The sequence below is a fragment of the Salvelinus namaycush genome, unplaced genomic scaffold (assembly GCF_016432855.1).
Source record: "Salvelinus namaycush isolate Seneca unplaced genomic scaffold, SaNama_1.0 Scaffold4, whole genome shotgun sequence".
NCBI lineage: Eukaryota > Metazoa > Chordata > Actinopteri > Salmoniformes > Salmonidae > Salvelinus > Salvelinus namaycush.
The window spans coordinates 133341-156939 of record NW_024061007.1 but is presented as its reverse complement, the minus strand read 5'-3'; the positions used below and the strand labels follow the sequence as shown (position 1 = coordinate 156939).

The 23599-nt window shown below is 45.5% G+C and overlaps 2 protein-coding genes across 2 annotated transcripts in view; one reads left to right on the top strand and one right to left on the bottom strand.

The window, feature by feature from the left end:
- Positions 1-23599, bottom strand: part of LOC120041005 — a 220468-nt gene that overhangs the window by 118707 nt on the left and 78162 nt on the right. The window lies entirely within an intron of this gene.
- Positions 11697-21819, top strand: LOC120041016 (tripartite motif-containing protein 16-like). The gene is made up of 6 exons (XM_038985984.1): positions 11697-12329; positions 12753-12848; positions 19527-19760; positions 19937-20096; positions 20222-20281; positions 20518-21819. Exons 1-6 carry the CDS (start codon positions 11733-11735, stop codon positions 21024-21026), a joined length of 1656 nt encoding a protein of 551 aa, XP_038841912.1. The 5' UTR covers positions 11697-11732; the 3' UTR covers positions 21027-21819.

Here is a 23599-nt window from a genome sequence, read left to right as displayed (position 1 = left end):
ACTGATCCTAGACAGAGGAGACATACAGGTAGTGGGTTAGTGTGGGTTACTGATCCTAGACAGAGGAGACATACAGGTAGTGGGTTAGTGTGGGTTACTGATCCTAGACAGAGGGGACATACAGGTAGTGGGTTAGTGTGTGTGTTAGTGGTGCAGTGTGAGTTGACTACAGGAATAATCCTAGGTGTCTGTAGCCTGGTCATAGATTTGTGTTCTTGCCAACTCTATTGCTGTCGTTGTCAAGCCAATCATTTGGCATCACCATGAGTGACAAGGAGTTGGCATGATGAAACAAATAGACTGGGACTCAGGCTAAGGTCTGCAGCAGTGAGGAATGTGTGTGAGAATGGACTCAGGCTAAGGTCTGCAGCAGTGAGGAATGTGTGTGAGAATGTGGAAGAGCAGGTTGTGGTGAGAACAGAACAGTGGAAGACATCTCTCCTCTTATCTGTGTTACATACCTTCTTGCCCCTCAGGGGAAATATTTCAGGTAAATAATCTCTACTCCCCCTCAGTCACATCAATGCTTTATATGACTAACCTAACCTCTACTATAAATCAGCCCACAAGGTGAAACATCTGCCGGTGTGCCCTTGAGCAAGGAACTTAACCCTAATTGCTCCTGTAAGTCTCTGGATAAGAGCATCTGCTAAATATAAATCCCAGTAAGGATGGGAGGAAGAAGATATCAAATCAAATCAAATGTATTTATAAAGCCCTTCTTACATCAGCTGATATCTCAAAGTGCTGTACAGAAACCCAGCCTAAAACCCCAAACAGCATGCAATGCAGGTGTAGAAGCACGGTGGCTAGGAAACCTAGAGAGGAACCAGGCTATGAGGTGGCCAGTCCTCTTCTGGCTTATTGAGATTATAACAGAACATGGCCAAGATGTTCAAATGTTCATAAATGACCAGCATGGTCAAATAATAATAATCACAGTAGTTGTCGAGGGTGCAACAAGTCAGCACCTCAGGAGTAAATGTCAGTTGGCTTTTCATAGCCGATCATTAAGAGTATCTCTACCGCTCCTGCGGTCTCTAGAGAGTTGAAAACAGCAGGTCTGGGACAGGTAGCACGGTGAACAGGTCAGGGTTCCACAGCCGCAGGCAGAACAGTTGATACTGGAGCAGCAGCACGGCCAGGTGGACTGGGGACAGCAAGGAGTCATCATGCCAGGTAGTCCTGAGGCATGGTCCTAGGGCTCAGGTCCTCCGAGAGAGAGAGAAAAAAGAAAGAAAGAGAGAATTAGAGAGAGCATACTTAAATTCACAAAGGACACCGGATAAAAGAGGAGAAGTACTCCAGATATAACAGACTGACCCTAGCCCCCCGACACATAAACTACTGCAGCATAATTACTGGAGGCTGAGACAGGAGGGGTCAGGAGACACTATAAATATACTAAATATACAGATGATACCCCCGGACAGGGCCAAACAGGCAGGATATAACCCTACCCACATTGCCAAAGCACAGCCCCCACACCACTATTGTGATAACTTCAACCACCAACTTACCATCCTTAGACAAGGCCGAGTATAGCCCACAAAGATCTCCGCCACGTCACAACCCAAGGGGGGGGCGCCAACCCAGACAGGAAGATCACGTCAGTGACTCAACCCACTCAAGGGTCCTAGGGACGGCATGGAAGAGCACCAGTAAGCCAGTGAATCAGCCCTTGTAATAGGGTTAGAGGCAGAGAATCCCAGTGGAGAGAGGGGAACCGGCCAGGCAGAGACAGCAAGGGCGGTTCGTTGCTCCAGAGCCTTTCAGTTCACCTTCACACTCCTGGGCCAGACTACACTCAATCATATGACCCACTGAAGAGATGAGTCTTCAGTAAAGACTTAAAGGTTGAGACCGAGTTTCCATCTCTCACATGTGAAAGCAGACCATTCCATTATAATGGAGCTCTATAGGAGAAAGCAGCCTCCAGCTGTTTGCTTAGAAATTCTCGGGACAATTAGGAGGCCTGCGTCTTGTGACCGTAGCGTACGTGTAGGTATGTACGGCAGGACCAACTCGGAAAGATCGGTAGGGGCAAGCCCATGTAATGCTTTGTAGGTTAGCAGTAAAACTTTGAAATCAGCCCTTGCCTTAACAGGAAGCCAGTGTAGGGAGGCTACCACAGGTGTAATATGATCACATTTTTTGGTTCTAGTCAGGAATCTAGCAGCCGTGTTTAGCACTAACTGAAGTTTATTTAGTGCTTTATCTGGGTAGCCGGAAAGTAGAGCATTGCAGTAGTCTAACCTTGTCACGTTCCTGACCTATTTCTGTTAGTTTGTTGTATGTGTTAGTTGGTCAGGACGTGAGTTTGGGTGGGCATTCTATGTTTTCTGTTTCTATGTTGGTTTAAGGGTTGCCTGGTATGGCTCTCAATTAGAGGCAGGTGTTTGGCGTTTCCTCTAATTGAGAGTCATATTTAGGTAGGTTGTTTCACAGTGTTCGTTGTGGGTGGTTGTCTCCTGTGTCAGTGTTTGTCGCACCATACGGGACTGTTCGGTTTGTTTGTACATCGTTCCTTTTGTGTAGTCTATTTTTCCCTGTTCGTGCGTTCTTAGTGTTATATGTAAGTTCGTATAGTTCAGGTTTGTCTACGTTTGTTTTGTTATTTTGTTAATTATTTCAAGTGGTTTCGTTTCGTGTTTTTCCCGTCTTGTTTTATTAAAATTATGTCATCACAACCCGCTGCGCCTTGGTCGAATCACTACTCCTCCTCTTCGGTTGTAGAGGAGGAGGAATACCGTTACAGAACCACCCACCATACCCGGATCAAGCAGCGGGTTAACGGACAACGCAAGAAGGAGGAATGGACATGGGAGGATGTTTTGGACGGTAAAGGTTGCTACACATGGGAGGAGATCCTGGCTGGAAGGGATCGCCTCCCATGGGAACAGCTGGAGGCACTGAGGAGAGCAGAGGCAACCGGAGAAGGGAACCGGCGTTATGAGGGGACGCGTCTAGCACGGAAGCCCGAAAAGCCCGTGAGTACTACCCAAAAATTTATTGGGGGGGGGCTAAGAGGTAGTGGGCCAAGGGCAGGTAGGAGACCTGCGCCCACTTCCCAGGCTAACCGTGGAGAGCGGGAGTACGGGCAGACACCGTGTTACGCAGTAGAGCGCACGGTGTCTCCTGTACGTGTGCATAGCCCAGTGCGGGTTATTCCACCTCCCCGCACTGGTAGGGCTAGATTGAGCATTGAGCCAAGTGCCATGAAGCCGGCTCTACATATCTGGCCACCAGTACGTCTCCTTGGGCCGGCTTACATGGCACCAGCTTTACGCATGGTGTCCCCGGTTCGCCTACATAGCCCGGTGCGGGTTATTCCACCTCCCCGCACTGGGCGGGCGACGGGGAGCATTCAACCAGGTAAGGTTGGGCAGGCTCAATGCTCAAGGGAGCCAGTACGCTTGCACGGTCCGGTATTTCCGCACTACCTCCCCGCCCCAGCCCAGTACCACCAGTGCCTACACCACGCACCAGGCTTCCAGTGCGTTTCCAGAGCCCTGTTCCTCCTCCACGCACTCTCCCTATGGTGCGTGTCTCCAGTCCAGTGCCTCCAGTTCCGGCACCACGCACTAAGCCACCTGTGCGTCTCCAGAGCCCTGTACACACTGTTCCTTCTCCCCGTACTCGTCCTGATGTGCGTGCACTCAGCCCGGTGCCACCAGTGCCGGTACCACGCACCAGGCCTATAGTGCGCTTCGAGAGGTCAGTGTGCCCTGTCCCTGCTCCCCGCACTAGGCTTGAAGTGCGTGTCTCCAGTCCGGTGCCTCCAGTTCCGGCACCACGCACCAGGCCTACAGTGCGTCTCAGCCGGCCAGAGTCTGCCGTCTGCCCAACGGCGCCTGTACTGTCCGTCTGCCAAGCGCCGCATGAACTGCTCGTCTGTATTGAGCCTTCAAAGCCGCCCGTCTGCCATGAGCCTACAGAGCCTTCCGCCAGACAGGAGCCGCTAGAGCCTTCCACCAGACAGGAGCAGCCAAAGCCTTCCGCTAGACAGGATCAGTCTGAGCCATCCGTCTCCGCAGCGCCATCTGAGCCATCCGTCTCCGCAGCGCCATCTGAGCCATCCGTCTCCTCAGCGCCGTCTGAGCCATCCGTCTCCTCAGCGCCATCTGAGCCATCCGTCTCCTCAGCGCCGTCTGAGCCATCCGTCTCCTCAGCGCCATCTGAGCCATCCGTCTCCCCAGCGCCGTCTGAGCCATCCGTCTCCCCAGCGCCGTCTGAGCCATCCGTCTCCCCAGCGCCGTCTGAGCCATCCGTCTGTCCCGAGCCATTAGAGCCGCCCGTCTGTCCCGAGCCGTCAGAGCCGTTAGTCAGTCAGGAGCCGCTAGAGCCATTCGTCAGTCAGGATCTGCCAGAGCCGCCAACCAGACAGGATCTGCCAGAGCCGCCAACCAGACAGGATCTGCCAGAGCCGCCAGCCAGCCATGAGCGTCCAGAGCCGTCAGCGAGCCATGAGCGTCCAGAGCCGTCAGCCAGCCATGAGCGTCCAGAGCCGTCAGCCAGCCATGAGCGTCCAGAGCCGTCAGCCAGCCATGAGCGTCCAGAGCCGTCAGCCAGCCATGAGCGTCCAGAGCCGTCAGCCAGCCATGAGCGTCCAGAGCCGTCAGCCAGCCATGAGCGTCCAGAGCCGTCAGCCAGCCATGAGCGTCCAGAGCCGTCAGCCAGTCATGAGCTGCCCCTCAGCCCAGAGCGGCCATTAATCCAGAACTGCCCCTCAGTCCAGAGCTGTCTCTCTGTCCGGAGCTGCCTTTCAGTCCGGAGTTGCCCCTCTATCCTGAGCTACCTCTCTATCCTGAGCTACCTCTCTATCTACCTCTCTATTCTCACCTACCTCTATGTCCTGAGCTACCTTGTCCCGGAGCTGTCCCTTTATTTTGTGTTGCCTATATTAGGTGGGTGGAAGAGAGGGGTGGTCATTCGTAGGGGGAGAAGAAAGCTGGGATTGACTATGGTGGGGTGGGGACCTCGCCCTGAGCCTGAGCCACCACCGTGGTCAGATGCCCACCCAGACCCTCCCCTAAACTTTGTGCTGGTGCGCCCGGAGTTCGCACCTTAAGGGGGGGGTTATGTCACGTTCCTGACCTATTTCTGTTAGTTTGTTGTATGTGTTAGTTGGTCAGGACGTGAGTTTGGGTGGGCATTCTATGTTTTCTGTTTCTATGTTGGTTTAAGGGTTGCCTGGTATGGCTCTCAATTAGAGGCAGGTGTTTGGCGTTTCCTCTAATTGAGAGTCATATTTAGGTAGGTTGTTTCACAGTGTTCGTTGTGGGTGGTTGTCTCCTGTGTCAGTGTTTGTCGCACCATACGGGACTGTTCGGTTTGTTTGTACATCGTTCCTTTTGTGTAGTCTATTTTTCCCTGTTCGTGCGTTCTTAGTGTTATATGTAAGTTCGTATAGTTCAGGTTTGTCTACGTTTGTTTTGTTATTTTGTTAATTATTTCAAGTGGTTTCGTTTCGTGTTTTTCCCATCTTGTTTTATTAAAATTATGTCATCACAACCCGCTGCGCCTTGGTCGAATCACTACTCCTCCTCTTCGGTTGTAGAGGAGGAGGAATACAGTTACAAACCTAGAAGTAACAAATGCATGGATTCATTTTTCTGCATCATTTTTGGACAGAAAGTGTCGGAGTTTTGCAATGTTACGTAGATTGAAAAAAGCTGTCCTTGAAACATTCTTGATATGTTCGTCAAAAGAGAGATCAGGGTCCAGAGTAACGCCGAGGTCCTTCACATTTTTATTTGAGACGACTGTACAACCATCAAGATTAATTGTCAGATTCAACAGAAGATCTCTTTGTTTCCTGGGACCTAGAACAAGCTTCTCTGTTTTGTCCGAGTTTAAAAGTAGAAAGTTTGCAGCCTTCCACTTCCTTATGTCTGAATCGCAGGCTTCTAGCAAGGGCAATTTTGGGGCTTCACCATGTTTCATTGAAATGTACAGCTGTGTGTCATCCGCATAGCAGTGAAAGTTAACATTATGTTTTCGAATGACATCCCCAAGAGGTAAAATATATAGTGACAACAATAGAGGTTCTAGAACGGAACATTGAGGAACACCAAAATGTACAGTTGATTTGTCAGAGGACAAACCATTCACAGAGACAAACTGATATCTTTCCGACAGATAAGATCTAAACCAGGCCAGACCTTGTCCGTGTAGACCAATTTGTGTTTCCAATCTCTCCAAAAGAATGTGGTGATCAATGGTATCAAAAGCAGCACTAAGGTCTAGGAGGATGAGAACAGATGCAGAGCCTCGGTCTGACGCCATTAAAAGGTCATTTTCCACCTTCACAAGTGCAGTCTCAGTGCTATGACGGGGTCTAAAACCAGACTGGAGCATGTCGTATACATTGTTTATCTTCAGGAAGGCAGTCAGTTGCTGTGCAACAGTTTTTTTTTAAATGTTTGAGAGGAATGGAAGATTCGATATAGGCCAATAGTTTTTTATATTTTCTGGGTCAAGGTTTGGCTTTTTCAAGAGAAAAAGCCACTTTTTGTGAGTTTGGTACACATCCGGTGGATAGAGAGCCATTTTATGTTCAACATAGGAGGGCCAAGCACAGGAAGCAGCTGTAACGTTTGTCGTCGAAAGGAGACCAAGGTGCAGCGTGTTCATGATTCTTTATTTACTCAGAACACCAAACAAAACAACAAAATAATAACGAACGTTACGTTCTGCATGCTTCACAGAGCTAACAAAAAACAAGATCCCACAAACACCAAAAGGAGAATGACAACTTATAGTGATCCCCAATCAGAGACAAGGATAAACAGCTGCCTCTGATTGGGAACCACACTCGGCAAAAAACTAAGAAATAGAAAACATAGAAATAAAGAAACTAGAATGCCCACCCTAGTCACACCCTGGCCTAACCAAAATAGAGAATAAAAGCCTCTCTATGGCCGGGGCGTGACAGCAGCTCTTTCAGTAGTTTAGTTGTAATAGGGTCCGGCATGCAGCTCGAAGGTTTAGAGGCCATGATTATTTTCATCATTGTGTCAAGAGATATAGTACTAAAACACTTAAGTGTCTCTCTTGATTCTAGGTCCTGGCAGAGTTGTGCAGACTCAGGACAACTGACCTTTGGAGATATACGCAGATTTAAAGAGGAGTCCGTAATTTGCTTTCTAATGATCATGATTTTTTCCTCAAAGAAGTTCATGAATTTATTACTGCTGAAGTGAAAGCCATCCTCTCTTGGGGAATGCTGCTTTTTAGTTAGCTTTGCGACAGTATCCAAAATAAATTTTGGATTGTTCTTATTTTCCTCAATTAAGTTGGAAAAGTAGGATGATCGAGCAGCAGTGAGGGCTCTTCGATACTGCACGGTACTGTCTTCCCAAGCTAGTCGGAAGACTCCAGTTTGGTGTGGCGCCATTTCCGTTTCAATTTTCTGGAAGCTTGCTTCAGAGCTCGGGTATTTTCTGTATACCAGGGAGCTAGTTTCTTATGACAAATGTTTTTAGTTTTTAGGGGTGCAACTGCATCTAGGGTATTGCTCAAGGTTAAATTGAGTTCCTCAGTTAGGTGGTTAACTGATTTTTGTCCTCTGACGTCCTTGGGTAGGCAGAGGGAGTCTGGAAGGGCATAAAGGAATCTTTGGGCCTACCTTTCCACCCCAGACAGAGTGGGTATACCTTTCCACCCCAGACAGAGTGGGCCTACCTTTCCACCCCAGACACAGTGGGCCTACCTTTCCACCCCAGACAGAGTGGGCCTACCTTTCCACCCCAGACAGAGTGGGCAGAACAATACAGTAATATTTAAGCTTTAACTTCCGTGGCTTAACCCAACTAGAGACGGTCACAAGTGTTTCCCTAAAAGCTGACTGGGTTTAAACATATTCTATTTTACAGGAAGTTAATAGCTCAATCAACTGATAGCGACATAATTAGATTACTTTCCAAGCAAAGTGTATTTTTTGTCTCCTCGGCAATAGAAGGTTGTAGCTCAGCCAATGAATGTCATAGAATCTTAGTGTCCCCATATGCATTCAGACTCACGTCTTTCCCGGGTATTTAACAGTTTATTTATGGCATAAAGCATAGTGGACCAAAGCGCTGTAATACAGTGCCTCGCAAAAGTATTCACCCCCCTTGGCGTTTTTCCTATTTTGTTGCCTTACAACCTGTAATTTAAATGGATTTTTATTTCGATTTGAAGTAATGGACAAACACAAAATAGTGAAATGAAAAAAATTACTTGTTTCAAAAAAATCAAAAAAATCAAACCTGGAAAAGTGGTGGGTGCATATTTATTCACCCCCTTTGCTATGAAGCCCCTAAATAAGATCTGGTGCAACCAATTACCTTCAGAAGTCACATAAGTAATTAAAATAGGGGGTGCTATTTGCACTTTGTAATAATTTCGTTCCCAAATTAAACTGCCTCGTACTCAATTCTTGCTCGTACAATATGCATATTATTATTACTATTGGATAGAAAACAATCTCTAGTTTCTAAAACCATTTGAATTATTTCTCTGAGTGAAACAGAACTCATTCTGCAGCACATTTCCTGTCAGGGAGTGAGATTTCAGAAATCGAGGTCCCTGTTCTGAGGTCAGTTTATAAGTCCCCATGTAAGCCATCGGGCTACATGCACTGCATACGTCTTCCTCTAGATGTCAGTAAGCGGTGAGAATTTGAATGGAGTGGATTGCGCAATCTGGGGCCCTATATAAGACCGTGGAACGGAAGTACCGTTCTTTTCAACGGTGCGCCTCGCGCAAGAGCGACATCACAATGGCGTCCTGCAAAGCTTTCGTTTTAGCAGTTCTATATCTCCGGTCATGTTTTTATTCGTTATAGTTGTTAAAGACATCATAAGGTAGTTAATTTAAACCGACGTATAGCAGTTTATAGCAGTTTATTGCGATTTTCTGGGATTTCTTTGTGACGCCCTATCAGGAGTTGGACACCTCTCCTGCACATGGCTAACGTTAGCGGCTATTTCGACAGGACAAGAGCACATCTTTCAACCAAAAGACGATTGTTCTGGAGAAAGGACACCTTGCCCAAGATTCTGATGGAAGCTCAGCTAAAAGTAAGCAGTCTTTATGCTGTTAATTCGTACTTATGTTGACAAATGTCAAATAATAATTCCGCCATGAATTATGGTGCGGTCTCGCTTTAGCGCACGCTGTATTGCGCAGTAACGTTAATTTTAAAAATCTAACACAGCGATTGCATTAAGAACTAATTTGTCTTTCATTTGCTGTCCAACTTGTATTTTTTAGTCAAGTTTATGAATAGTTTTCGATTAGAATAGGTGCCTCTCCAAGATGGCGCCGGACAGATTGCTTGAAGTTTTGGCCACTAATCACATTGTATAACCACGATTTGTGCCGCTAAATATGCAAATTTTCGAACAAACTCTATATGCATTGTGTAATATGATGTTATAGGACTGTCATCTGAAGAATTCTGAGAAGGTTAGTGAAAAAATTAATATATTTTGGTGGTTTATACGTTATCGCTATTTTTGGCTTGAATCAATGCTGTTGTGATGTTTGCTATTGTGGTAAGCTAATATAACGTTATATTGTGTTTTCGCTGTAAAACACTTAGAAAATCTGACATATTGTCTGGATTCACAAGATCTGTGTCTTTCATTTGCTGTACGCTGTGTATTTTTAAGAAATGTTTTATTATGAGTAATTAGGTAATACACGTTGCTCTCTGTAGTTATTCTAGTCGCTTTGGTGAGAGTTGTGATGGTGGCTGCAATGGTAAACTATGATTTATACCTGAAATATGCAAATTTTTCTAACAAAACATATGCTATACAATAAATATGTTATCAGACTGTCATCTGATGAAGTTGTTTCTTGGTTAGTGGCTATTTATATCTTTATTTGGTCGAATTTGTGATAGCTACTGATGGAGTAAAAAACTGGTGGAGTAAAAAAAGTGGTGTCTTTTGCTAACGTGGTTAGCTAATAGATTTACATATTGTGTCTTCCCTGTAAAACATTTTAAAAATCAGAAATGATGGCTGGATTCACAAGATGTGTATCTTTCATCTGGTGTCTTGGACTTGTGATTTAATGATATTTAGATGCTAGTATTTACTCGTGACTTTATGCTAGGCTATGCTAGTCAGCTTTTTTACTGATGGGGGTGCTCCCGGATCCGGGTTTGGGAGGAATTAGAGGTTAAATAAATAAATTAAAGTCCACCTGTGGGCAATCTAAGTGTCACATGATCTGTCACATGATCTCAGTATATACACCTGTTCTGAAAGGCCCCAGAGTCTGCAACACCACTAAGCAAGGGGCACCACCAAGCAAGCGGCACAATGAAGACCAAGGAGCTCTCCATACAGGTCAGGGACAAAGTAGTGGAGAAGTACAGATCAGGGTTGGGTTATGAAAAAATATCAGAAACTTTGAAGATCCCCACGGAGCACCATTAAATCCATTATTATGAAATTGAAAGAATATGGCACCACAACAAACCTGCCAAGAGAGGGCCGCCCACCAAAACTCACGGACCAGGCAAGGAGGGCATTAATCAGAGAAGCAACAAAGAGACCAAAGATAACCCTGAAGGAGCTGCAAAGCTCCACGGCGGAGATTGGAGTATCTGTCCATAGGACCACTTTTAAGCCGTACACTTCACAGAGCTGGGCTTTACGGAAGAGTGGCCAGAAAAATGCCATTGCTTAAAAATAAAATAAGCAAACACATTTGGTGTTTGCCAAAAGGCATGTGGGAGACTCCCCGAACATATGGAAGAATGTACTCTGGTCATCATGATCAATCTGGCCATCAAGGAAAACGCTATGTCTGGCACAAACCCAACACCTCTAATTACCCCGAGAACACCATCCCCACAGTGAAGCATGGTGGTGGCAGCATCATGCTGTGGGGATGTTTTTTATTGGGAGGGACTGGGAAACTGGTCAGAATTGAAGGAATGATGGATGGTGCTAAATACATGAAATTTCTTGAGGGAAACCTGTTTCAGTCTTCCAGAGATGTGAGACTGGGACGGAGGTTCACCTTCCAGCAGGACAATGACACAAAGCATACTGCTAAAGCAACACTCGAGTGGTTTAAGAAGAAACATTTAAATGTCTTGGAATGGCCTAGTCAAAGCCCAGACCTCAATCCAATTGAGAATCTGTGGTATGACTTAAAGATTGCTGTACACCAGCAGAACCCATCCAACTTGAAGGAGCTGGAGCAGTTTTGCCTTGAAACATGGGAAAAAATCCCAGTGGCTAGATGTGCCAAGCTCATAGAGACATATCCCAAGGGTCTTGCAGATGTAATTGCAGCAAAAGGTGGGTCTACAAAGTATTGACTTTGGGGGGTGAATAGTTATGCACACTCCAGTTTATAGTTTTTTTCTCTTATTTCTTGTTTGTTTCACAATAAAAAACTATTTGAATCTTCAAAGTGGTAGACATGTTGTGTAAATCAAATGATACACAACTTTTACCCTTTATATATTCTAACCACTCTATTTAATATTTAATATTAAGGGTCCTAACCTAGGAACTAAAATATGTCTCTCCTTCTCGACGTTGCCTGCAGTTTTCTCTCTCTCCCTCCCTCTAACCCCTCCCTCCCTCCTTCCCTCCCTCTAAACTCACCTATCTGGCAGAACCAGAAAGTCCATACCTCCCAAAAACAAACTTCTGTGGAAACAAAACGTATCTGAGTCTCTATGTCGTCTGTCTGTGTGAGAGTGAACAACAGTCAAAATGGCTCAGCAGGGAGTTCTGCTGGACCAGGACCAGTTCTGTTGTTCTGTCTGTCTGGATCTACTGAAGGAACCAGTCACCATCCCCTGTGGACACAATTACTGTAGAATCTGTATTGAGGGCTGCTGGGATCAGGATGTTCTGAAAGGGGTCTATAGCTGTCCTCAGTGCAGACATACCTTCACTCCAAGGCCAACTCTGATGAAAAATAACATGTTGGCTGAGGTGGTGGAGAAACTGAAGAAGACAGGACTCCAGGCTGCTCCCCCTCCTGCTCTGTGCTATGCTGGACCTGGAGATGTGGCGTGTGATTTCTGCACTGGGACCAGAAAGCAGAAAGCCATCATGTCCTGTCTGGTGTGTCTGGCCTCTTACTGTGAGACTCACCTCCAACCTCACTATGAATTTCCTGCTTTGAAGAAGCACAAGCTGGTCAAAGCCACCGCACAACTACAGGAGAAGATCTGCTCTCATCATGACAAACTGCTGGAGGTTTACTGTCGTACCGATCAGCAGTGTATCTGTTATCTGTGTACAATGGATGAACATAAAGGCCATGATACAGTGTCAGCTGCAGCAGAGAGGACTGAGAAACAGGTAAGACCAGAACAACTTGTTGGTGACTGTCTGATAAACAAAGAATTAAAGATACAGTAGGAACTAAATCTGTTTGAATATGAGATCATTCAAATGAATTGGATCCACAAATATGAACACAAACCTTGATTATATAGATATGTTAACCCAGATTCTCCAAATGTATCACCATTTTCTAAAGTCCAACACTATTATCATTCTGAATGGCCTTTTATGAGTCCAAAGTTCAGTCTCAACCCCTTGATACATGTAGGCCTACCATAACAACTATAATCATTCACATAGCAACATAATATAATATTGTAAAGGGACTTCCTCAGGATTGTAGACCTTCCTCTCTATGGGTCCTATGTCACATTACTATACTATTGATCTACTGGACTAATAAAGCTTGATAGCTCATTGAAGAGTGATTCTCCACAGAGGCAGCTGGGGATGAGTCAGCAGAAGGTCCAGCAGAGATTCCAGGAGAGACAGAAGGAGCTGAAGAATCTCCAAAAAGCTGTGAAGTCTCTCAAGGTGAGTATTGTTGACCAGAGGAGACACACCATTTCACTTCTCTCCTCCAATCAGAGAGAGGGAGAGAGGGACCCCTATCCAATCCCACTGTTGAGAACAGGCTGTCTTGACCCCTTTCAGAGAATAGACTGTTTAATGTAACCGACGGGATATGAACCCAGGTCTACCGCGGGAGAAACCAACATCTTGACCGTTACACCAAGAGGACATTCCCTATTGGACCGACACTGATTTAGAAGTATCAGGCGGGGCTACCTCATCACATAACCATGAGTAACCATGACTGACTCATGTCCCCTATACATTAACATGGAGCTCTCTCTCTCTCTATTCTATTCAAAGATCTTTATTGGCATGGGAAACATATCTTTACTATGCCAAAGCAAGTGAAGTAGATACTAAACAATCATGAATGAACATTACTCAACATTTATTTTCAAAAGAATAGAGACATTTCTAATGTTATAATTCAAGTGCAAACAGAGTGAGTCGTGCACCAGACTGAGTTCTGGAGGTGAAATGGAAATGAATGAGGGAGAGTTAAGTGAGGTAGAAGGTGTGGTGAAGAGTTCAGAACCAGAGAAGTATTTGGTCATACGAGATTTGACTTCAGAAGAGTTACATGGTGTGTTGAGTGGTGGTGTCCCGTCCTCCCAGGTCGTTGGCATGGTGCAGGAGCAGATAGGGTCAAAGTAGTGGAATGGGGTAGTGGGTTTTTAATGAGTGTAGGGTTAGTTGTCATGGTGCAGGAGCAGATAGGGTCAAAGTAGTGGAATGGGGTAGTGGGTTTTTAATGACTGTAGGGTTAGTTGGAATGGTGTTACTTTGTATTATTATAATTTCCCCTTTTCCCATTTTGTATCACAAAGTAAAATAGATTTATATTATAGTCCAGTTGGGGGCGGTAATGCAACATATTGGATGCCAACCATCGTTAAACTCCAAAGAAGAAGAAAGGTTATATTATGTTTATGTACAGTGTTGTAACGATGTCTCTCTCTCTCTCATTCCATCACTTTCGTGGTAGTTGGTTGTGTGGGTCTCTGGTTATGAATGGGGTGCTGACAGACAATGGTTGATGGATATTTATAGAGCTCTGATCAGGACAACAATTGATTACAGGTGTATAGTTTATGGAACAGCAGCAAAGACTTGTCTTCAGAAGCTGGACAGAATCCAGTATATAGCTTTAAGGATATGTATTGGTGCATTTAAACCAACATCTGTATGTGTCTTACTAGTGGAGGCAGGTGAGATGCCTTTGGATATACGGCATAATAAATTGTCATTAGCTTATTGGGTTGAAAGGCTGTGAGGTTGAGCATCCCACTGCTACTGTTCTAGATGACTGTTGGGAATATACTAGTAGACAAGGCAGTGGTTTTGGTTGGACAGTTGGAAAGCTTGCTGATGAGAGTGGTTTGAGGGAGTTGGAGGTTGGCCCTTCTGTGGTGATAGGGGATGTTCCTCCATGGTTACACCAGATCCTGTTGTTGATCTAACCCTGGTAGACAAAAGGAAAGATTGGTCAGAAGTCAGTGATGAAGGGAAACTGGTTGATAATTACATTGGTAGAAGTTACTATGCTTTTTGACCTCTTTTCCCAGATGGATCCAAGGACCCAGATAGTGGGCACACAGGAGCAGGCGTTTACCTTCCTGAATTTGATGTGCAGATATGTAGAAGACTAACAGATGAACTGTCAGTACCCTCAGTTGAACTGTTGGTTATAATAGTTGTCCTCCAGTGGGTGGAGGACGTACAACCTGTTAGAATTACAGTATGCTCATATTCTCTGTCTGTATTGAATAGTTTATCATCTGGTAAATCTAGTAGGAGTGACCTACTAAATCAAATCAAATTGTATTTGTCACATGCACCGAATACAACAGGTGTAGACCTTACTGTAAAATGCTGAATACAACAGGTGTAGTAGACCTTACAGTGAAATGCTGAATACAACAGGTGTAGTAGACCTCACAGTGAAATGCTGAATACAACAGGTGTAGACCTTACAGTGAAATGCTGAATACAACAGGTGTAGACCTTGCAGTGAAATGCTGAATACAACAGGTGTAGTAGACCTTACAGTGAAAATGCTGAATACAACAGGTGTAGTAGACCTTACTGTGAAATGCTGAATACAACAGGTGTAGACCTCACAGTGAAATGCTGAATACAACAGGTGTAGACCAAACAGTGAAATGCTGAATACAACAGGTGTAGACCTTACAGTGAAATGCTGAATACAACAGGTGTAGACCTTACAGTGAAATGCTGAATACAACAGGTGTAGACTTTACAGTGAAATGCTGAATACAACAGGTGTAGACCTTACAGTGAAATGCTGAATACAACAGGTGTAGTAGACCTTACAGTGAAATGCTGAATACAACAGGTGTAGACCTCACAGTGAAATGCTGAATACAACAGGTGTAGACCAAACAGTGAAATGCTGAATACAACAGGTGTAGACCTTACAGTGAAATGCTGAATACAACAGGTGTAGTAGACCTCACAGTGAAATGCTGAATACAACAGGTGTAGTAGACCTTACAGTGAAATGCTGAATACAACAGGTGTAGACCTCACAGTGAAATGCTGAATACAACAGGTGTAGACCAAACAGTGAAATGCTGAATACAGCAGGTGTAGACCTTACAGTGAAATGCTTACTTAAGAGCCCCTAACCAACAATGCAGTTAAAAAAAATACGGATAAGAATAAGAAATAAAATTAACAAGGTATTAAAGAGCAGCAGCAAAATAACAATAGTGAGACTATATACAGGGGGTACCGGTACAGAGTCAATGTGGAGGCTATATACAGGGGGTACCGGTACAGAGTCAATGTGGAGGCTATATACAGGGGGTACCGGTACAGAGTCAATGTGGAGGCTATATACAGGGGGTACCGGTACAGAGTCAATATGGAGGCTATATACAGGGTGTACCGGTACAGAGTCAATGTGGAGGCTATATACAGGGGGGTACCGGTACAGAGTCAATGTGGAGGCTATATACAGGGGGGTACCGGTACAGAGTCAATGTGCTGGGGCACTGGTTAGTTGAGGTAGTATGTACATGTAGGTAGAGTTATTAAAGTGACTATGCATAGATGATAACAACAGAGAGTAGCAGCAGTGTAAAAGAGGGAGGGGGGGGGGGGGGGGGGGCAATACAAATAGTCTGGGTAGCCATTTGATTAGATGTTCAGGAGTCTTATGGCTTGGGGGTAGAAGCTGTTTAGGTACCTCTTGAACCTAGACTTGGTGCTCCGGTACCTCTTGCCGTGCAGTAGCAGAGAGAACAGTCTATGACTAGGGTGGCTGGAGACTTTGACAATTTTTAGGGCCTTCCTCTGACACCGCCTGGTATAGAGGTCCTGGATGGCAGGAGGCTTGGCCCCAGTGATGTACTGGGCCATTCGCACTACCCTCTGTAGTGCCTTGTAGTCGGAGGCCAAGCAGCTGCCATACTATTGGAGGTATTAATGTTATTATGGAGAATTGAGAGAATGGGTGTAGTAGTGAGATTCTGCTGGGTCCCAGTCCATTCGGGTGTGGAAGGAAATTAAATTGTAGACCAGTTATCTAAAATAGCTTTGAAACAAGATATAATTGATATTAATGTTCCACTGGGTAGAGGTGAAGCCAAACGTAAGATCAGAGACATTTTGATAGATGTGTGGCAAAAGAAATGGGACTCTGAGCACAAGGGACGGCATTTACAATGGGGCAAAAAGTATTTAGTCAGCCACCAATTGTGCAAGTTCTCCCACTTAAAAAGATGAGAGAGGCCTGTAATTTTCATCACAGGTACACTTCAACTATGACAGACAAAATGAGAAAAAAAATCCAGAAAATCACATTGTAGGATTTTTTATGAATTTATTTGCAAATTATGGTGGAAAATAAGTATTTGGTCAATAACAAAAGTTTATCTCAATACTTTGTTATATACCCTTTGTTGGCAATGACAGAGGTCAAACGTTTTCTGTAAGTCTTCACAAGGTTTTAGAGTGGATTTAGAAATGGTGTAAACCGTGATTGGACACACTCCAGCACAGTAGGTGGCGCCAGGCACCTTTAACGTTGGTTTGTGGACCGCCATTATATCATAGAAGAAGAAGTTGGTCTGTGAAGGTTTAGTGGTTCCTGAGGGCTACTATTCTTTTTTATTTTGGTTTTCAAGTATTTTCAGAATTGATTAAAGCCAAAGCTAAAGCCCCCCTAAACAATTCAATATATCAGTCAATATATTTTCTCTGTGATTTGTTGTTTTCCCGTCAACCGTTCCATCGCATCTTAACCGTGTTACCGGGCGGGCACTAGGACCCGGGGGAGGCTGCTGCTGCAGAGGCTGCTGCACCGCTAGTGACGTCAGTCCTACTTGTAGCTCATTGTGGTCAACGTCAGCTGTGGCTCGAGACTGCTAGCTAACGGTTAACGGAGAGGAAAAGACTCTGACAGGACACATTCATGTAGATAGGCTATGATGGCAATTTGTGGGAAGTTACAATAGAGAGAGAGACTTTTCACTACTATAGACTTTGGTCAGAATCAAAGCTTTGTTAACCAATACGTTTTTATGTGAGGCTGCCGGTAAGTTACAGTGTAACAGACGTTGTGAGCTAGCTAACGGTAACGTTAACGGTGTCTTTTAAATTCCACATAAGTTAAGTGGTGATGATATCTAGATAACGTTGTATTTAATGTAGTTTTACTATCTGTACCAGGCTATAAATGACACAAATGATATCTAGTTAACGTTGTATTTAATGTAGTTTTACTATCTGTGCCAGGCTATAAATGACACAAATGATATCTAGTTAACGTTGTATTTAATGTAGTTTTACTATCTGTGCCAGGCTATAAATGACACAAGGTGTTCTGTACCTGTCTGTCCAGGAGGGAGGAGAGTAGAGCAGGACCAAGAGGTGTTCTGAACCTGTCTGTCCAGGAGGGAGGAGAGTAGAGCAGGACCAAGAGGTGTTCTGTACCTGTCTGTCCATGAGGGAGGAGAGTAGAGCAGGACCAAGAGGTGTTCTGTACCTGTCTGTCCAGGAGGGAGGAGAGTAGAGCAGGACCAAGAGGTGTTCTGTACCTGTCTGTCCAGGAGGGAGGAGAGTAGAGCAGGACCAAGAGGTGTTCTGTACCTGTCTGTCCAGGAGGGAGGAGAGTAGAGCAGGACCAAGAGGTGTTCTGTACCTGTCTGTCCAGGAGGGAGGAGAGTAGAGCAGGACCAAGAGGTGTTCTGTACCTGTCTGTCCAGGAGGGAGGAGAGTAGAGCAGGACCAAGAGGTGTTCTGTACCTGTCTGTCCAGGAGGGAGGAGAGTAGAGCAGGACCAAGAGGTGTTCTGTACCTGTCTGTCCATGAGGGAGGAGAGTAGAGCAGGACCAAGAGGTGTTCTGTACCTGTCTGTCCAGGAGGGAGGAGAGTAGAGCAGGACCAAGAGGTGTTCTGTACCTGTCTGTCCAGGAGGGAGGAGAGTAGAGCAGGACCAAGAGGTGTTCTGTACCTGTCTGTCCAGGAGGGAGGAGAGTAGAGCAGGACCAAGAGGTGTTCTGTACCTGTCTATCCAGGAGGGAGGAGAGTAGAGCAGGACCAAGAGGTGTTCTGTACCTGTCTGTCCAGGAGGGAGGAGAGTAGAGCAGGACCAAGAGGTGTTCTGTACCTGTCTGTCTAGGAGGGAGGAGAGTAGAGCAGGACCAAGAGGTGTTCTGTCCCTGTCTGTCCAGGAGGGAGGAGAGTAGAGCAGGACCAAGAGGTGTTCTGTACCTGTCTGTCCAGGAGGGAGGAGAGTAGAGCAGGACCAAGAGGTGTTCTGTACCTGTCTGTCCAGGAGGGAGGAGAGTAGAGCAGGACCAAGAGGTGTTCTGTACCTGTCTGTCCAGGAGGGAGGAGAGTAGAGCAGGACCAAGAGGTGTTCTGTACCTGTCTGTCCAGGAGGGAGGAGAGTAGAGCAGGACCAAGAGGTGTTCTGTACCTGTCTGTCCAGGAGGGAGGAGAGTAGAGCAGGACCAAGAGGTGTTCTGTACCTGTCTGTCCAGGAGGGAGGAGAGTAGAGCAGGACCAAGAGGTGTTCTGTACCTGTCTGTCCAGGAGGGAGGAGAGTAGAGCAGGACCAAGAGGTGTTCTGTACCTGTCTGTCCAGGAGGAGAGTAGAGCAGGACCAAGAGGTGTTCTGTACCTGTCTGTCCAGGAGGGAGGAGAGTAGAGCAGGACCAAGAGGTGTTCTGTACCTGTCTGTCCAGGAGGAGAGTAGAGCAGGACCAAGAGGTGTTCTGTACCTGTCTGTCCAGGAGGGAGGAGAGTAGAGCAGGACCAAGAGGTGTTCTGTACCTGTCTGTCCAGGAGGGAGGAGAGTAGAGCAGGACCAAGAGGTGTTCTGTACCTGTCTGTCCAGGAGGGAGGAGAGTAGAGCAGGACCAAGAGGTGTTCAGTACCTGTCTGTCCAGGAGGGGGGAGAGTAGAGCAGGACCAAGAGGTGTTCTGTACCTGTCTGTCCAGGAGGGGGGACAAGGCCTGGTGGACCTGGAGAGCAGGGTGGCAGCGTTCTGACTCAATGAGGTGCAGAGAGGCTACTGTACCTACTGTGTCTCTCTCTCTGTCTCTCTCTCTCTCTCTCTCTCTCTCTCTTTCTCTCTCTGTCTCTCTCTCTCTCTCTCTTAACAGCGCTCTGCACAGGCAGCAGTGGAGGACAGTGATCAGATCTTTACTGAGCTGATCCGCTCCATTGAGAGAAGGAGCTCTGAGGTGAAGGAGCTGATCAGAGCCCAAGAGAAGGCTCAAGTGAGTCAAGCTGAAGGACTCCTGGAGCAACTGAAGCAGGAGATAGCTGAGCTGAGGAAGAGAAGCACTGAGCTGGAGCAGCTCTCACACACAGAGGATCACATCCATTTCCTCCAGGTAACTAAACTGTCTTGTTACATGTGATATGAAATTAACTTCATGTGAAACTATTCATCTACATCATTATGTTGTCCTGTCTCTCTCTCTGTCCCTGTCTCTCTCTCTCTCTCTCTGTGTCTCTCTCTCTCCCTCTCTCTGTCTCTGTCTCTCCCCCTCTCTCTCTCTCTCTCCAGAGTTATCAGTCTCTCTCCAGTATCAGTGTATCTTCAGACTTACCCAGCATCGTTGTCCGTCCTCTTCAGTACTTTGGAGATGTGAGTAAGACTGTGTCTGAACTGAGAGAGAAACTAGAAGACTTCCTTAAAGGAGAATGGACCAAGATCTCCACTACAGGTGTGTTGAAAACAATAAGAACATCAACTTTAGACCATTGAAAGTTCCCTACTAGTCATATACATGTGGAATATGGTCTGATGATAACATTCCCTCTCTCTGTCAATGTGTTTGTGTGTCTGTAGTGAATATAGTGGATGTTGTACTGCCTCCAGAGCCCAAGACCAGAGAACAGTTGTTACAATGTGAGTCTCTTTATTGTGAAGTAACTAACAGTCTCTTTTTACTGACACTCCTAACAATCCCTCTAGAAATATATAGCAATAGTAGATCTAATCAAAGACTGGGTATCTATCTGACTCCTCATATTTCTCTGATTTGATCTCTGCTGTGCTCTAATCAAAGACAGGGTAGATACAGTATCTGACTTAACTTATTGTTCTGACTCCCATCATTGGTCTCTGCTCTGCTCTTCTCCCAGATTCCTGTCAGCTCACACTGGACCCAAACACAGCATACACATTTCTCTCTCTGTCTGAAGGGAACAGAAAGGTGACCTGTACACGCCAAGTCCAACCATATCCTGACCATCCAGACAGATTCACCAACTGGTGTCAGGTTCTGTGTAGAGAGGGTCTGTCTGGACGCTGTTACTGGGAGGTGGAGTGGACTGGTGATGTTATTACAGCAGTCTCATATAAAGACATCAGCAGAACAGAGGAAGGTGGTGGATTTGGACACAATAACAAGTCCTGGAGTTTACAGTACTATAGTGGTGATTATTGTTTCATACACAATAATGTTGTGACTAAAGTATCAGGCCCTCAGTCCTCCAGAGTAGGAGTGTACCTGGATCACAAGGCAGGTACTCTGTCCTTCTACAGTGTCTCTGACACAATGACCCTCCTCCACAGAGTCCAGACCACATTTACTCAGACCCTCTATCCTGGGTTTATGCTCAATGGTACTGCTGAGCTGGTTAAACTGTAGTAGGGTCCACATAGATACTAGTCATGCTGGTGTAGTCTATAGCTGAGCTGGTTAAACTGTAGTAGGGTCCACACAGATACTAGTCTATAACTATGTAGGAGGTACTGCTGAGCTGGTAAACTGATTTGTTAATAATTAAAATGTAATGTACTTATTTTTTATCAAATACAATGTTTAAATCTTGTACATTTCCATGAATCATGATGTCTGGTGTTGATGTATATTGGTTGTCATTCAGAACCATTGATATGTTTTCTCAGTTGGTTCTCTGTCTCTATGTAATTCTCCTCAGTATCATTGATCAGCTTGTTGGTCCTAATTGATGTGTTCTCTGTCACCTGGAGCTGCATGGAAAATGGTCCAGGAACTAAAGGACAATTCAGGACTAGTCAGCCCACTACAAGCTGGTATCACTTACTTTCTACTAAACTATATGGACTGGTTTCCCAGACACAGATTAATCCTAGTCCTGGACTAAAAAGTATGTTCAATGTAGATGTCCAGGAAACCGGCCCTAAATGTGTCATCTTTCATCCTCCCATACTGCTCAGTCCAGCAACATTAAACCTGTCCAGCAGGTGGTGCTATTGACCAAACAATAAAACCAGCAGATATCTTGACTTGCCACTCAGTATATCAGTAATGTTCAGAATAGTACTTTAATATCATTGGAGATTGATGGTCTTTTTAATCCACTATCCAGAGTCAGGAACAGATGAAGTTAGGTCTGCTACTGTTCAGTGATTAAATATGATTTATGGTGATGGGAAATAATAAAAAACACTAAACTTCATCTAGTAATAGTTTCCCTTTGTTATTTATTCCAAGGTGTGTCTTTAACTTGTAAATGTATTGTGTGGAGGTGAGCTAGTGGTGTGGCTGATAGAATAGAATGAAAAGGGAGGAGGGGAGGAAGAGGGGAGGAGTGAAGGGCTGTTCAAGAAACCAGATGAGGAAGAGGAAGATGTTCAGGGGAATTACTGTCTCTGTTCCAAATGGTTCCCTATTCCCTACGTAGTGCACTACGGTGCTTCTGACCAGGTCTAAAGTAGTGTTCTACGTAGGGAATAGGGTGCAGATTTATTACAATATCATGCTTTAGTGTTTGGCACAAAAATATATTAGATCTCCACCCCTCCCACTTCCTGTCTGTCATCCCCCAGTTCTGTTAAGACTTCCTCTCATTGAACTGGGCCTCATTCTAAATGGTCACCTTGTATTGATAGTCCATACTGGGCTTTACTATGGTTCTACATACAGTATCTGTATTGATAGTCCATACTGGGCTTTACTATGGTTCTACATACAGTACCTGTATTGATAGTCCATACAGGGCTTTACTATGGTTCTACATACAGTACCTGTATTGATAGTCCATACTGGGCTTTACTATGGTTCTACATACAGTATCTGTATTGATCCCGTCTGGATTACTGCAACTCGCTGTTGGCTGGGCTCCCTGCCTGTGCCATTAAACCCCTACAACTCATCCAGAACGCCGCAGCCCGTCTGGTGTTCAACCTTCCCAAGTTCTCTCACGTCACCCCGCTCCTCCGCTCTCTCCACTGGCTTCCAGTTGAAGCTCGCATCCGCTACAAGACCATGGTGCTTGCCTACGGAGCTGTGAGGGGAACGGCACCTCCGTACCTTCAGGCTCTGATCAGGCCCTACACCCAAACAAGGGCACTGCGTTCATCCACCTCTGGCCTGCTCGCCTCCCTACCTCCTGAGGAAGTACAGTTCCCGCTCAGCCCAGTCAAAACTGTTCGCTGCTCTGTCATTTTACCCAGTATGGCCTTATAAATCAGTGTCTACCAGTGTTTAAGACTACTCAAGGTCAATGACGACCAGCCAACAGCGCTGTAGAGATCACAATGATGTGTTAGACGTTTCTGATTGGTAATGAACCTGAGGGCTGCATGATACACTGAATCAAGTGCTCTCAGGGTAGTGGCTGAGGGCTGCATGATACACTGAATCAAGTGCTCTCAGGGTAGTGGTTGAGGGCTGCATGATACACTGAATCAAGTGCTCTCAGGGTAGTGGCTGAGGCCTGCATGATACACTGAATCAAGTGCTCTCAGGGTAGTGGCTGAGGGCTGCATGATACACTGAATCAAGTGCTCTCAGGGTAGTGGCTGAGGGCTGCATGATACACTGAATCAAGTGCTCTCAGGGTAGTGGTTGAGGGCTGCATGATACACTGAATCAAGTGCTCTCAGGGTAGTGGCTGAGGGCTGCATGATACACTGAATCAAGTGCTCTCAGGGTAGTGGCTGAGGGCTGCATATATATAACATCACTAAAATCTAAAACCGCCAGTAATGTACATCGTACCAGCTCCTTCCTGGCCTCCAGAGAAAAACAAGCCTTATGCCGGTTATAAAAACCTATTGTCAGCTTGAGCTTCCTTATCAAGTTCTCTACATGAACAGTGAAGCTCAGCTTATCATCAACCCACACACCCAAATATAGGTACACTTTGACTTGCTCTATAGTATGTCCAGACAATGTAGCAATGACATGATTAGTAACATGCCTGGCATTTGAAATTCTGAACCAGCTTTAAATCA

What these genes read in the sequence shown, in the direction of transcription:
- LOC120041016 (XM_038985984.1), top strand. Translation starts at nt 11,733, where the DNA reads ATGGCTCAGCAGGGAGTTCTGCTGGACCAGGACCAGTTCTGTTGTTCT. An exon ending in AAGCTGTGAAGTCTCTCAAG is followed by an intron (nt 12,849 to 19,526) that starts GTGAGTATTGTT and finishes CTCTCTTAACAG; the next exon opens with CGCTCTGCACAGGCAGCAGT. An exon ending in CAGAGAACAGTTGTTACAAT is followed by an intron (nt 20,282 to 20,517) that starts GTGAGTCTCTTT and finishes CTCTTCTCCCAG; the next exon opens with ATTCCTGTCAGCTCACACTG.